General features: G+C 50.9%; 1 protein-coding gene across 1 annotated transcript; it reads left to right on the forward strand.

The window, feature by feature from the left end:
• Positions 1-240: 240 nt before the first annotated feature.
• On the forward strand, positions 241-6,737 carry CLEC19A (C-type lectin domain containing 19A; the record flags this gene model as incomplete). Its single annotated transcript, XM_084536734.1, has 5 exons — positions 241-331; positions 4,970-5,135; positions 5,532-5,625; positions 5,863-5,995; positions 6,463-6,737. The coding sequence occupies 5 exons, from the start codon at positions 241-243 to the stop codon at positions 6,540-6,542; spliced, it is 564 nt and encodes a 187-aa protein (XP_084392860.1). The 3' UTR covers positions 6,543-6,737.
• Positions 6,738-15,914: the final 9,177 nt, after the last annotated feature.

Below are 15,914 nucleotides of genomic sequence, written 5' to 3' on the forward strand. Positions count from 1 at the left end.
GGGGGGAGAAACCCACAAAAAGCTTCTCTGCCTCACTCCTAGGGTGGAGAAACCCACGAAAAGCATCTCTGCTTCGCTTCTGGGGCGGGGGGGATCCACGAAAATCATCTTTCCGCCCCCGCTCGAGGGCCGTGGAGGGCGGAGGGCCGCAGCGGGGAGGTGCGGGGCGGTCCCTGCCCGCAGCCGCCCCCTGCCCGCAGCCGCCCCCGTCCCGCCGCGGAGCCGCCCGGTGCCGCGGTGATGGGCTGGGGCCGCGCCGTGTGCGCGCTGCTGGCCGCCGCGCTGCTGGCCGCCGGGGCTTTCCCCCAGACCAACATCAAAATCAGCCAAGGTGAGTGCAAAGCGCCCGGAGGGGGTTTAATCCCGCACCGCCCGTGCAGGATGGGGATGGCCCCTTAGGGGGGGGTTTAGGGGTCTCGGAGGGGCGGCAGCTGGCTCGCCGGTTTGTCTCGCTCCAGAAATCTCAGGCTTGCCTCGAAATCAACTTTCTTCTTCTCCTGGGTGCCCCAAGCAGCCCTGCTATCTCCCTGGACGCTGAGGCTCTCTCTGCTGGCTTTGTGTGCAGGCAGCTGGGCTTTTGCCCATAGTGATGCGAGCTGGTGTGCCAGGGTGCCAGAGGAGCACCTCCTGTCCCTGAAAAAAGGCCACCGATGTGAGATTCCCTCCCCATTCCCCGTTTTTTCCTGGGCTGGTTGTAAACCTGGAGCATGGTGTGGCGGCAGCCGCTCTGTGTCACTTTGGTTTCCTGCAAACTTTCTGATGGGGCCAGGGGGAGCAGGAACCTGTGATCATTGCACGGTGCACCCTGTCACGTTTACGGCTGATGCGAGCAGAAAGGGACCCTTAAGTGTCATTCAGAGAGTTTGTGAGAAAAAGGAGCAATAGAGCCTGGGTTTCCTCCCAGCCAGCCAATCAACGGGAACTTCACCAGCACTAATTAAGGAGGAAAAATGCAAGATAACTCCTATCTGTTACTGTGGGCTGCAGGGGGGCGGCTGTGGCAGCCTCGTATCTCCAAATGGATGTGGCAGAAGATTTTAATCTGTAGAGACAGCTTGGTTTTGTTACAGAGATTTAAAAAGCAAAACACTCTCTGCGTGAAGGGGAGTCACTTTCCCAATGTGCTTCAACAGCTGTTTAAAGTTTTACTTGGACATTTGTAACATGCGCTTAAAAACCCACTTCAGGGTGTGTAAGGTACCGTCGGGTCATTAAATGGTCTCCGTGTCCATCAGTGGCTGCCCTCCCCTCCAGCTCCCTGCATCCCCCAGACACAAGGAGACCAAAAACCCTCCATGAGCTGCTTGTTTTGAATGTGGCCACTGAGCATGAGGTTTTTTTATCTGTTAAGGAAAGATCTGTGTTACAAATGGCACAAAGGTGGGGCTCTTTGTCAGTAACGAGCATGGTGTCAGTGTTAAGGATGTGCTCCTAAAGCCCTTGGTGACCTGAGGCATCTCAGTATCACACAGTAGCACTGTCTTAGCCTCTGCTACATGCTCCTGCCCATCAAACTCCTCTTATTCTTTGGTTTTAGTCAATAAGGAGGATGTGGGCTCTGCCTCATTTGGCATAGTGACCCCTATCCCCAGCCATGCTTCAGCTGGAGCCGTCCTGGAGGGTCCTGGGCTGCCTGGTCCCGGCCCTGTAGTCTCAGTTTCCCCTCTGACCACCAGTCAGCAGCTCCAACACAGGGTAGCTTTCTCTTTGAGGTCAGAAGGCAGCATCAGCTTACAGATGTGCCAGGAGGGGTGTTTTAAGACCATACACGTCAGTGAGGTCTCTCCTAGAACCTACAAGCTTTTGGTAAGCCATCAGCTGCTGACCTGGTCCTACCCACTGTCCAAAGCGCTTCGGTGGAGCTGCATCCCCCCAGGGGTCTTCCCTGCACGGGCATCTCTCACCAGCCCTGTCCTGGCCCCAGCCTTTGTCTCTCCAAGCTACTGGCTGCTGGAGAAGCAGCACGCAGCCTTGGCATGGAGCTGGTAGGGAGAAGCCTGCCCTTCGCCTTTGCTGCTGAGTCGGGGAGTCGCGCAGTCAGTGCTTTGCTTCTTCAGTAGCATCCCGGGACACAAAGGCTGATGGAACTGCCTGGGGTTTTCTCCCTCAGTGATTTGTCACTGGAAAGCAGCCATTCGGGGAAGTGAAACTTTCTGCCAGAGCTTTGTCAGACTCTACACAGCTCTGACACGGGATTTTTCCTGTTAGGGGGATCCTGGAGCCTCTGAGCTGGGTTTCAGCAAATCACTAAATAGGAAGAATCCAGTTGTATTGGTACCAAAACACATTCAGAGAGCACAGAGCTCTTTTCCTGACCCCAAATTCCTGTTTTCCAGCTTTTCTGGGTAAGTATTATCTGCCTGACACAGATCTTATCTTCAGCCAAGTGTGGACAACCATTTTGCCACTGATGCATTTAAACACATCCCTGGCCATAAAACTGCTGCACTGCAAAAGGCAAAGGAAGGACGGAAGGATTCGTGCCCTCATTTTCTGCTAGAAATTTGGGGACAAAGGGATGGCAGGGACATGGTCCCATGGGTGGTGGCTTTGCTGCAGGTGTGGCTCCAGCCCAGAGGAGCTGATGCTGCCGAGGGCAATGTTTTGCTGGGACGCTTAAAGGTGAGAATCTGGTCTGAATATCCCCCCAGTGCTTCCCCCATTTCTTTTTTCATCAAATACCACTATCAGCTGCTGGCTTAGGTTATGAAGTTTTCCTACAGAGCTGTGAGTATGCTCATACACACATGCATACAATTTCTTATGGCTTTCCTGCTAAAAATAGCCCCTGCAGTTCCCAGATCAGGGCAGCACCCCCAGTTGCTGCTGCCTGTAAATGTAAGAGCAGAAGTTCTCCTCCAAAGAGAGTGCCAAAGCCTCTGATCCTGACCCGACAGAGAGGATGCTAATTAAATGCTGACCTCCCTTCTTTTCCTTTTTGGTATATTTAACCTTAAATTCCTTCAGGCACCTCTGGTTCGTTGAAGCTCATCAAATTAATGCTACCTAATGGGAAGCAGCGCAGAATAACAAAGGAGGACTGTCTCCATCTCACGCTAGGTTTTGGCTACTCAGGACAAGGAGGGGGGTGCTGGGGGCCTGCTGTGATTCACAGTGCCATGGGAAGGCAGGGAGCCGCTGGCTTCAGCCCCGTGAATTTTACCACCATGCTGCTGGAGGTGAAGAGTTCGTCAGGGCTTTTTACACCTCTATAAAAGAGCCAGTTGCTGGTGGTGTCTGTCTGCTGCAGCCCCGTCCCCTGGATATGGCGCTCTGCCCCTGCCCCGGGCTGTTGGCGATGGGGACAGGGGCCCCTGGCCAGTGCCATGCCGCAGGAAATCGCATCAGCTTGTGGCATTCCTGGTCCTGCTCTGTTGGCACACCACCAATAATTCGCTCTTCTGAGGGCTGTTCTAAGGTTTTTCCAGAGAAAGGCTGGCTGGATATGGTTCTGAGTCCCGCACCACCTCTGAGCTGCCTTTGGCTTTGCCACGCTCCTCTAAAGCTGCTCCCCTTGCTTCTGACCAGGTGTGCCTTGGCGTTACTCCTCAGAGGCTGTGCAGCCCCTCTGAGCTGCCCAAAGCCACAGCACCTGCAGGGAGTGCAGCAGGGGGATGAAGTGGGGCTGCCTCGGGATGTCAGGGGAACAGAAGTGCGCTTTGCCTTTGTGGCTTGTCTGCTGTGTGCTCTAAAGCAGCTTCAGGAGGGGTGTTTGGGAACGGCTCAAAGAACCTGTATGAAAGAGCTGATGATACATGAAATTATCACTTGGAGCTGCTGGAGAAGAGTTCAGCTCCACTCAGCTTTGAATTCATCTAATTTCTCCTTTTTCTCCCTACCAACATTGCCTTCACTGCTGCTACATTGAATGTGGCTGTTGGCAGGGATTCACTCTGCCCACCCATGACCCGCAGTCACAGCGATTTCCCCCCAGGCCCTTCAACACCGGAGGCCCTTCAGCAGCGCCCTGACCTCTTTGGGCTTAAGTCTGTTACCTGCTTGGGTAGCTCAGTGGCATCTGCCTCTCCCAAGGACTCGGTGTGCCCTAACTCCTGCTCCCAGCACCGCAGTCGCTCTGGCAGGATCCGGTGGGGATGCAGAGGCTGGCTCTGGAGGAACTGGTGACACCCCAAGGCTTAAAAACCAGGAGCTACAAGGGTTAAACCCATTTACTACATGATTTTGGGGACCCTGCATGTGTTAGTGTTTGTTGGGGCATGGTGTGTGTTGTGTCCTCCCTTCTGCTCAGAGGAAGCTGGCAGAGGGACGCGTTAACGCTGCTGCAGTGTTTATATTATGCAAAGGCCCCAGAAATGCCTCCTGTGCCCCCAAAATAGCCTCATTGGGGGGAGCTCGCCAGTCCTACCAAAGAGCCATCATAGCTCTGTGGGGCCCCAGCTCTTATCTCCCAGGGAGGCAGATAGAGCTGCACCACTCCCTGCAGCCTCCACGGGGCTATTTTTGGTCCGAAATCCAAGGCGTGCCTACATGCACGGCTGCCGCCAGGCCAGGACATGGGGGCGGTAAGGGGGGTTGCTGGGGGGGAAGATGCGATCTGGTCTTCTAGGAGGTGTGAGCAGGAGGGCAGTATGTGGATGTGACCCTGCAGCCCCAGCGCCAGCTCTGTCCTAGCACAGGCCCCAGTGCTGTCTGATGGAGGCGAGAGCAGCCCTTATCTTGTTATCTGCAGTAGCACAAGTGAGCGCCTTCATTTAAAGCACCCCCTGCCTGAAGCCACATCAAACAGGTTTGCATTGCAAGCCTCCTGATTTTCCTAGGCAGACAGTAAATTTCGAAACTCGTGGCTGTTGCAAAATTTCTTTGGGTTTTAGCTAACTTACACTTGGCTTCTGCAAAACCTGCTTTTTTTTTTTCCACGTATATGGCATTAGTTTGTTGGTGGGGAGCAGGGCTGGGTGCTGCTTCTCCCGTAGCACCTGCATCCTGCATGTTCTCTGCTCTGCCCCAGCCCTGCCAGAGCCCGTGCACGCCTACTCCTGCCCTCTCTTCTGGACAGAGTATGAAGGCCACTGCTACCGGTACTTCCCCATCAACAAAACCTGGGCTGAAGCCGACCTCTACTGTGCTGAGTTCTCCATTGGCATCAGATCAGCGAAGCTGGCCTCCATTCACAGGTGAGAGCCACGGGCACATCCTCCTCCTGGGGAAGCAGGGACGCAGGCATGGTGCCACCAAGGCAGCACAACCTCTGTGCAACAGCTGGGGCAGGCCCGATGCCTTGGGCATGCAAAGATGGTGTAGAAAATGCCTTTTGCTGCACTGGCAGGAATTCCCCAAATTCCCTCCAAAGTCCGTTTTTTATCCTTGAAAAAGGGGTAGAGATCTAACACGATTACACATGCTCCCTCTCCCTCACCCTACACACCTTTGGCAAAGACCCAGCCCCAACTCACTAGCAATCACAACACAGAGGCCTGTTTGTCCAGACCTGGGGTGGAAATGAGGGGCATGTCCATGACCCTTTGCCTGCCATAACCTCTTGACTGCTGTGTTTTGTGCTGTTTTGCCAGCTGGGAAGAAAATGTGTTCGTGTACGACCTGGTGAATAGCCGTGTGCCCGGCATCCCCACTGACATCTGGACAGGGCTCAACGACCTGCGGCAGGTGAGCTCCCCCTGCCTCTGCTCCTGCAGCGGCCCTGGGCATCACCTGTAAAATTTATTGTAAAACTTTGCTTCCCTGTAAGTTTTCAGCTGCACAACCCCAATGTAGTGCTTGGCCCATTCTCCCCATGTCCTTGAGCTGTCTCGCACCTGTCTCTGCTTGGGCACGTGGCCATGGGTGCCTGGGGGTTGGCAGCTCTGCGGTGACCACATTTCTCCCTCTGCCTGTGCCCTGCAGGAGGGTAACTTCGAGTGGACGGATGGCTCCTCCTATGACTACAACTACTGGGACGGCAGCCAGCCCGACGACGGCATCCACTCCATCCCAGAGGAGGAGGACTGCGTGCAGATCTGGTACCGGGCCAGCAGCGGTAAGCGCGGCATGCGGCGCTCAAGGGCGCACTGAGTGCTGCTTGCATGCGAATAAATTCCAGCTGCTGCTCGGGCTTTTCTGGAGAGGCTGCTGGCAGGGTGGTGATTTGCATTTTAAATCTTTATTATTATTTATTTTCCCTTTTTCTCTGTAGAGAAGGGTGTTTTCTTTATAAACACATACACACGCACACACATATGCTTTCCCTCTGCCTACAGCCCATCTCCTCTCCCAGAGCAGGAGAACATCACTCTAGAGAATCCCTAAATTTAGTCAAAGATCAAATTTTGTCATCTCCCCCTCCCACACGTGGCCTGCTGCAAAACCCATCCCTTGGCCATCATCCTGTCCATCACTCACACCATGGGCTCTTGCTGAAGCACAGCATGGCCTTGCCTATGCTGCAAGCCAAAACCCTAAAGGCCCTGAACCTCGTTCCTCACTAATGCCTTGTTTTTGGGGCAGCACTGCGCTCCTGGAATGACAACGCCTGTGGCCGAGCCTTCCCCTTCGTCTGCAAAATTCCCTCTCTGGCCCTGGACTGATCCTGCACCCTGGCTTTGTGCCACCTCAGCGGGGACGAGCCAGCCAGGATGTCACGGCATGGAGGAGGCCTCATGTGAAGGAAAGAGCCGCGAAGCTCTCCCTGCAGGGAAGCAGTGATGGGAGGCGTGCTGCAGAGCAAAGGAGGCCCCAGATTTAAGCTTGGGGTTGGGTTTTAAATAAACTATTTCACCATGTTGGAGGAAATCTGTTATTTTATTAATGCAACAAACTGTTAGCAAAAAAAAAAAAAAAAAAAAAAAGAGAGCAAAAAAAGATTGTGTTTGTTGATGTGAGATGAGCAGGGAAAAGGTGCCAGTCTTCTGTTAAGTTACACAAAATGCTTTTGTGTCGTGGGCATTATTTTCTCCCTGCTGAAGTAAGTGACGGAGGTGGCTCTGGCTCTGTGGTGAGCAGGAGCTGGGGGCAGCAGTGGGTTCTCCAACTTGCCCCCTGGGACAAGCCTCATGCCTGGCACTTGCCTCACCTGGAGCCCCCCAGGGCCGAGGGCAGGTGGGCAGCATTGGGCCACCAACACCCGATTTGGGCTGGGTGGGTGGCAGGAGGGTGGCAGGGGGCTGATGTGTGCCAGCTGGGGGCGGCAGGGTGCCCTCACCCAGCAGGGGCATCATTTTGGGGGACACTTGTCTGGGGGTGGGGGTTGAGTTCGAGTTGCTTGGTAGGAGTTGGCACCCTGCTTCTTGCATGTGTGTGGGGGTTTGTGGGGTTTTGGTGAAACTGGGGCTGTGGGGGAGCCCAGCAGGGTGCCTGAGGGGAGAGAATCACTGCTGAGCTTCCTTAAAACATAAAATCAACAACTAAAATAATAATAATAGAGAAAAAATTATAAAGGAAAATATGGAATTAAAAGAGAGATTAAATTATCAAGTAAAAATGAGAAAATAAAAAAGAATTAAAAGATAGAATAGACAAATAAACTAATAAAATTAATAATAGTAATAACGAAAACTAAATTAAAAAAGAATAAAATAAGAAATAAAAAGAAAAAAATACAAATAATGATACAATAAAAATAGAATTAAATAAAAATGCTCTTCTTCCTCAGAGCATGCAGCTCTATGAGGGCACCACAGGCAGAAGCGGAGGAACAGGAGGCAGGGGACACGGGGAAGGGCTGGGGCCGGGGCTGGGCGTTGCCTGGTCAGGACAAAGCAACTTGGTGTGGGTGGAAGGGAAGTGCCCCGAGCAGCTGTGGTGTGCTGTAAGGGGATATCTGCGTGTATGTGTATGCATATAACATGCACACGTGCTAAACGGCATGTCTGTGCCTCTCAGCTGTGGGCAGGTTCAACTTTTTGCTGTTAAAGAGAAAATGTAATACTAATTCCTCCTAATTGCTTCCTATAAACTTGTCACTGGCATATAAAACATCATTGCTTTCACAGATCCTTTGAATAGAACATACAGATAGATAGCTATAGATACAGATTTATTTCCCCACACAATAATAAAATAAGAAACCAAATTTCCTTCTCCTTTTAAAACTAGCTTCAAGACATGGTGGTGGCTTCTCTGGACGTGCAGGAGCTTCTCCACAGGGTGTCCCAGGCAGGGCAGGGACCTTTTGACACAAAACCAAGGCAAATCCCTTGTGAAGATGAGTAAAAGCATCCACATAAAATTCTTTGGTCACCCCTGATGTCACCATCTGAAACACATAACCTCTGAAAGCTCACACTTTCCAGAGTGATTACATTGGGTGCAATGAGGTAAAGGGCAACGGGGCTGACACAGCTTCCCCCAGTGTCACTGCTGCTTTTGGCTGAACTGGGAGCTTGGAGTGAAAATGTGAAAGCTGGTGGGGGTAAGGCTGTGGTTGTTGGTGGGAACATGTGTATAGGAGCCAGTTTCTAAAATGAGGTAATCCCTGGTGTGTATTTAAAAGATATACATATTAAAATGTATTATATATATAAAATAAATTTGTATTTATATATAATATATATTGGGAAGGCAAGGGAGAAATATATATGGGGAGAAAGTGTGTGCTGTTCAGGCTCTCCCAACTCCCCTGTGCTCTGGGCAGCACAGAGGCTGAGGACCATGTCCTCCTGGGCCTGTGCAGGCTGTGATGTTGAACCTGCCGGCTGGCCCTGGCCTCTGCCCTTCCCAAGACTGGGGACCGGGGCTCAGTGCCATAATCCCCCCGAAAATCAACTCTTCTGGTATCAGGGTGTGAGGAGGGGAATGCCTCGTGCCGCTGGGCTGTCCTGGCACTGGGCTGGAGGCTGTGTCTTTCCTCAGTCACAGGCGCATGAGGAACCTCACACCCCGGCAGGAGCTCTTGGTTAAGACGTGAGTCAGACAGGAGGCAAGCACACGCTTGATGTTTTGTCAGCCTGTGAGATTCCAGAAGACAAAGCCCATTTATTTCCTCCAGGACAGCAAACCTTCTCTATTACTTGTTAGTTATTGCTGCTGCGTAGCCTGAGTGAGTCAGCTGGGGAGGACTCCCCCTGCTTCCCCATGGAGAACGGCTTTTGTGGGTTGGTTGCCTTGTTTTTCTTTTAGTGGCTAGAGGGTTAGACAAATTGGTGTCCCCTGGAACTGGTGGCTGAAGAACAAATGGTGCTGAAGGGAAGAAAAAGCAGATGAGCCAGGGTGGCTGCATCTTGGGGTGGGTGCTGTGAGCAGCCCCTCTCCTCAAAGGCACCATAGTCACTGATGCATGGGTTAACCCATAAAATGATACCAGTTATTGTTGATACCATGCATTCATTACCTTTGCTCTGTGCTTTTCCTCCTCCTTTTATATGTGAAAATAATTTTTTTTGGATGGTTTGGGCTTGTGGGGCAGGAGGTAAAGCGTGTGGTTTCCCCAGGCATGGGCTTCATCTGCCATCAGAAAACAATGCATGCAGATAACCAGGGTTTGTAAAGAAACCAGCTGTGGAAACAGGGCCTTCCTGGTTCCGACAAGTTTAGCAAAATGCTGGGCACTGGAGGAGGCAGCTGGGTACGGGCAGAGCTGGGCCTGGGGCTGGTGCTGCCTCCCCACTGCTGCTTCCCCAGTGCTTGTGTTCAGAGGAGCCGGGAGCTCAGCACCGCAGGGCTCGGCACCCCTCAAGCCAATAACCCCACTTTTCCCTGCAAGTGGCTCGAGACATTTTGAAGGAAAGGTTTGACAAGTTCCCTTGGGAAAGCGTTTGAAGAGTTGGACCCTACAGTGACTAAAAATATTGCTAATGGGCAGAGCCTACGGAAGCTGTCAGTTCCAATCAATGTCTTCATTTCCAGGTAAAAAGAAGTGAACTTGCATGACCAGAAAGTTGGGGCCAGAGTTAATAGGGGCTTTGTTTTGCAGACCTCCCCTGCTTTCTCCTCAGGCTCCAGGATCCTTACTTTAAAAAGAAACCACCCTTCTTCCACTATTGGTGTCTTCTGTTTCATAGCAGTCAAATCCAACTCGAAACAAAAAAGGGAGCTTTAATCTTCCAGATGAACTCCTGTATCCATGGGGTCTGCTTGGTGGAGGAGGAGATGTGCCCTTGGTGTTTTCTTGGCCAGAAGGAGCTGCAGCTCCTCAGGCTGAACATTTGTTTTATTTTTTCCGAACATTTATTTTCATTTTTCTGTGCCTCTGCCCATCATCCCCAGCTGCCCTCTTGCCTTGGCTGTCTCTGTGCTGCTGGCCACAGGCACTGGGAGGCTGGCAGCAGGGGATTCCCCCATGCTACTCCACTTGCAAGCAATGTATGCAGGAGGCTCCTGTTACTTCTCCAGGATTTTTAGGAGCCAAATAATGTATGATTGTAATGCTTGAAACTCAGGATAAGCCAGTGACATACTGTGGGAGCAAACAAAATAATCACCTACTGGTGACAAATGTCTTTGCCCTCCTGTATCCCATTTCTCGGTCTGTAGAGATGATGTTGCCCCCAGCTCTGGCATGACAGGCAGGAGGGATGGGACTGCTTGGACCAACTGCCTTTTAATTCTCTTTTTCCTATTATTATTTTCTTTTTGTATCTTGAAATGCACTGCTGGACGTCCAGGAGAGGAAACTGCAAGGACAAGCTCTAGCTTCTGAGCCTCCAAAACAGCCAGTGAGTGCTGTGATGTGGGGAGCGCAGCAGGAGGCACGAGGCAGGGGCTGGGCTCAGTGCATTTGGTTTGTGCAGCTGTGAGCAGCCTGCACCACCCTTTGCCAATGCCATTACATTTTGAAAACCTGAGATTGTGCATAAAACCTGCCCAGAGTCTGGTTTGCCTTTGGTCTGTGCATAGCATGAGCATTTAGCACCTATGTTCAAGGCTGATAAGCAAAACTTGGGGTTCTGAGAAGGTAAGCACATTTTTAAAAGCCTTTCAGACTGCTGCTGCCCTGGGGAAGGGGTGTGGCGATGTTCTGGAGCCATTTACAAGGAGGCATTGAGTAGGATGTGGCCCCTGAGCAGGAGACAGAGTTTGGTGTATTGGGGGCTTCCCTTCTGTGCCATGGGGGTTTCTGCCTCCACCAGGGGTTAACAGGAAAGGCGAGGGCTTCCCATGGAGACTGCTGTGATGGAGAGCACAGGTCCTGGGTTTGCAGCCCTTTTTGGTGTGGTGTAAATAGGGTGACCAGCTCTTTTACTAAATGCTTTCTCTTGGCAGGGACTTGGCACCTTGGCTGGAAACTTCCATTCCCAGTTGCAAATCATCGGAGGTGCTGTTGATCAGATCTAATGAGAGAGTAATTGGTTCCTGCTGGTAAGGCCAGTCATCCTTGACGGTCATGGTGCCAGAAGGCAGGTGATGTGGTAGGGAAGGGAGTCACAGCTGGCACCAGCACACTGAACTCACTGGAGCTGCTTAAAGATGCTGCTGCCCTCCTACTGCTTCCTGTCCTCCTTGTCCTCTGTGCCCAGCTGTGCTGCCACCTCAGCCAAGGCTGCTCTCGGCAGGAGGGGGTGATGCTCCTCGGGCTCCTTTGGGTGGTGTCCTCAGAGGGTGCTGTGCATGCAGAGCTCCTGCTGCACTGGCTAACCGGAGCTGTGTTTTGTCATCTGTTAAAATACTGTCCGGCTCTTGGGGTAGCCATGGCAACCGGATATTTGCTCATTTGTATTTCTTGAAAATTATTCTCGGCTGTTGATTGCGGTGTTTGTGGAGCTGCCTGTCAGGGTGCCGATGTGCCGGCACTCATCAGGGCTGTGCACGAGTGACTGGTATGGCTATGGAGCATGTTTCCAAATGGAAACTTTGCTGGGGTGTGATGTGTGTTACAGCCACATCCCACTGCCCAGAGCAGGTAACACAACCCCGCAGTCAGGGCAGGTTTGCTCTGCTCATCCTGTCTGAAGTCTGTATCGTGCTGTTGTTTGGGATAACAGTAAATCCGAGTTGCTGGAGACCTTGCTAAAGAAAGGAAAGCATTTGCAGGAAGAGATTTCTTTCTTGCACCCCGTTAGCATGGAGAGGACTGTAATCAAATATCCTCATCTGGGTGCACTCAGAGGTCTGGGCATGCTGTGGGGTAGGAAAGTGTGGAGGCTTAACCAGGAGGCAGGTTGGGGGATAACCATCACCTGTGTGATGGGGACAGGAGCTAGGCGCTAGAGGGTTATTTCTCAGGGGAAATAATCACCTCCTTCAGCTTCCAGAATGCCTGAAGGCTTTGTGGTCTGGGAAAGGGCCAGCCTGGATTAAATGCTCACTGATTTTCACTTGGTGGTGCAAAGCGGTGGAGCACCAGGGGAAAACGGTGCTGCAGGTCCAGGTCCAATGTTCAGAGGTGGCTGTTGAAAGGGGTGGGGAAGGCGTTTTTATCCTGGAGAGGAGATTAATTTGATTTGGATGCTGTTTAGACTCAGTGGCCATTGGTTCATGAGAGTCAATTTATCCACAGTCCAGTGGCAGTTTAAGAGCTCAGTGTTGGTTGTCAAGTATTTGTTTAACTGAGAAAATCCACTTGCCATTAATTCCTCTTTTATCTTGTTGAGATAATTACATTTGGAGGTAGGACACTGCATCAGGTTTACAGACAGAGGTTGTTTTGTGTCTGCATGAGGAGGGAACACCCTGCATGCAGCACAGGGGCATCCTTTCCCCATCGTCTCCTCCCTCCCACTGGGCCCATGGCTCTGAAGTGGAAGGTCGAGGGCAGAGGGAGGGGAAGGCAACAGCAGAAGGGAGGGATAAAGCAAAGAAATGTGAATCTTTTCATCAGGGCAGAGGGCAAATGCCCTCAGGAAAGGGTTGTGGTCTTTGTTAATCTCCAAAGCATCACGGAAAGTCATGGGCCCAAGTAACTGCTGAATGGGAATGATGAATGCATTCATCTAATACAGAAAGTTACCCTGGATTTAGCTGGGTTGTGAAAGTGATTACAATTCTGTAGTAGCAGTAAGATTTATGGTTATAATGAAATCTTAAACGCCAGCTTTGTAACCTGCCCTGTTATTATGCATTAACTCCTCACAAAGGCTCTGCTGTAGCTGTGCGGGGGAGCTGGCTGTCATTTTGCGTGTAACCCATCTAATCCCCCCTACATACTTGTGCCGATGAGGATTTCTGTACTATTTATCACCCTGGACCCCGCATGCATGCAAGCAGCATCACACAGGAGCAGGGAGCAGCTCATGCTTGAGTGAGTACAGGCAGAAACACAGGCAGGGCACTGAGAGGGCTCACTCTGATTTGACATTTTTGTTTGTATCCAGCATCTACCATAAACTCTTCCTCTATTACACATTATTCCAGAAACCTGGGAACCTCAGCTACCTGGGAAGTTAGCTGAGAACCAGCAGGCATCCAAAGCATCCCTGTGCACGTGGTACCTTCAACCCCAGGGGCCACCAGGACGGGACTTTAGGAAGGATGGGACAGCTTGTGGCTTTGGGTGGGGTGACGTGATGCTGTGCGACACTCGCAGTTTCTTCCGTTCCTGATCTTATTTTTTTAGCATCCAGCCCTACAAGGCATGAAATGCCTCTCAGGGTGGGGATTTTTACTTTAAAATGGAAGTACTGCTAATGTCATGAAGCAGCATCAGCCACCCGTCCTCTCCCCCTTTGCCTTCTCCATTTTCTGGTTGAAACTGAACAACTCCCTCCCCAAAAAAGCTGCCGTTTTCTTCAGATGGCTCAGTGCAGTGAATGACCCGTTTTTCTTCTCAAATGAGTCACGGATCCTCCTATGAAAGATCTCATTATTAATATGCCATTTGGGGAATATGTCTGCATTTTCCAGCAGTGGCCGTGTCTCCACTCAGTGACAGAGCCTACACAATTAATGGCATATGCTAAATGGCTGCGCCCCATTGCAACTAAATTAGTATCTATGTGAGGGATTTTTTTTGAAGGATAGATTGTTTCTTTTATTTTTATTTTATTTATTTATTTATTTTTATTTTTTGATGGGCACTTTTAGATGCAACATGCTTACTACTTGCATCCCTAGCATCAACACAATTTCCTCCAGCCACTTTCTGAACGGAGTTCTGGATGCTCAGAGCAGGAACCCAGGAGAATGTTAATTAAGTACCACTTCCACAACTGCACTGTTAAGTTAGTTTCAGCTGTCACCAATGACTTATTGAATGTATTAGAGCTTGCACTCTGTACTTCTGACTACCTTTTTTTTTTTTTTTTTTTTTTTTTTCTTCAAGTTTCTTGAAATGATTTAGTCTGGAGTCCCAAAAGGTCCTAGCTGCATCAGATTTGCCCAGGCAATGGTCCTGTATGGAGATAAAATGCACTCCACAAGGTGGCTAAATACACCTTTCAGCATCTCAGGAGAAGTGAGATCACCCAGGACAGGACAAGAAGCATCCTGAATACTTTTTTCAAGGTGGAACCTAACCTCCTTGAGTTCACCAGAATATACGTGGTTTGCCATGGGTGTTATCTTGCTTGGACTCACCGTTAAAAACACAAAATCAAACCCAAGCTAGCACTCGTAGCACAGCTCCGTTGTCACCTGGGGGAGGCAGACGGTTGGGATGCCAGGATGGAGAGCATCGGAGGTGGCTCTCATGGGTCCATGAGTTTCCTCAGGGCAGGGAAGGAGGCAGGAGCCCACCCGCAGCAACGTGCCAGCTTTACTGTCAGATGGACGTGGTCGTGCACCCTCCTTGAGTGCATGCTGTCACTCCTTGTCTCCATCACAGGGTTTTTAAAAAACATTGCCATATGTCGCGCAAGCTATAGGCCACAGGAAATGAATCATGGCTCCCACTGCTGAAATGAGGCTGCCTCCAGCCTGAATCTTGCCATCACCAGTAATATATGATCTTTATGGGCAGCAATGGGGCAGTCAGACCAGCATTGCAGGATCCAGGTCAGGCCAGGAAGGTCACTGGAAGAGTGGGGTCATACTTGCAGCATCTCTGGCCACCTATTTTCGTATTCCTTTGCCATCACCCAAACTGTTATGTGACCTGAATCTGGCCCAGTGGCCTCTTTCTGCTACATGAGGACTGCAAGTCTGGGTGCAAACAAGACTCTATGGCTGGGAAAGGGCCAGCCAGCGAGAAAGCATGGAAGTACCCAGTGTGATTGTCAGTCTGGAGTTTGTGACTGGAGAACAAAAGCAATTTTCTCCCTTGTTCTCTGAATTGCCTTCACAATGATTTATTTTAGTTAAGTGGTTTGTCTCCGCTAGATGATTTTGGGAACTGGATTCTCCACTAAGGACAGGTTTTTTTTTTCAGGGAGCCCTACTCTGCACTGATTTACTTTGTGCCCCTCCACTCACTTCCCTGGAAATACCCAGGGCATCAAACAGTGCCAGACCGAGAAAGGCTCCTATCTGCATCCTAACGTGATACTAAATACGCAGTTTGAAAACAAAGCCTGAAATCACTGCTATTAAGCCATGACTGCTGCTGGCCTCTGCCTGTTCTCGAAGGTTATAAATTGCTGCAAAGGATAACAATTTTCCCTGCTGGGGCTGTCTGTCTCCCCAGGAGGCTGGGTTCCTGGGGAACCCATGTTTATCCCAAAGGTCCGCCTTGGCCCTTTTGGGGATTAACGCTCTAGCAGCCATAGCAGAAGTCACAAACTTATGCTCTGAACATCTGTTTTGGACGTGGCACAATAACTGTTACCATGTCCCCAAAATCCAGGGTGTGGTGCCTGTCACCTACAGGTGCTGGGCTGGAGGTTGGAGCAAACTTGCTTCCCTGCAGCTTTTTGTTAAGCAAGCAGCTCAGCTGCCTGGTTTGTGTGAGCAAGGCATCCCCAAGCACCATCAGCACCAAAATGAAATGCCTGCCAGCATGAGCGAAGCTGGGAGACATTGTGCTTTCATTTTGCAAGGGACACGGTACAGATCATGTTTCCCGTGCAAGTTGCTGTAATGTTTGTTACTGCTTGTCCCCTAGCAATGCTGCTGAGCTGCCAGCTGGGTTTGGCAGAGCAGCACTGGGCTCT

Source organism: Aythya ferina (assembly GCF_964211825.1).
Source record: "Aythya ferina genome assembly, chromosome: 15".
In the NCBI taxonomy this organism is placed as follows: Eukaryota; Metazoa; Chordata; class Aves; order Anseriformes; family Anatidae; genus Aythya; species Aythya ferina.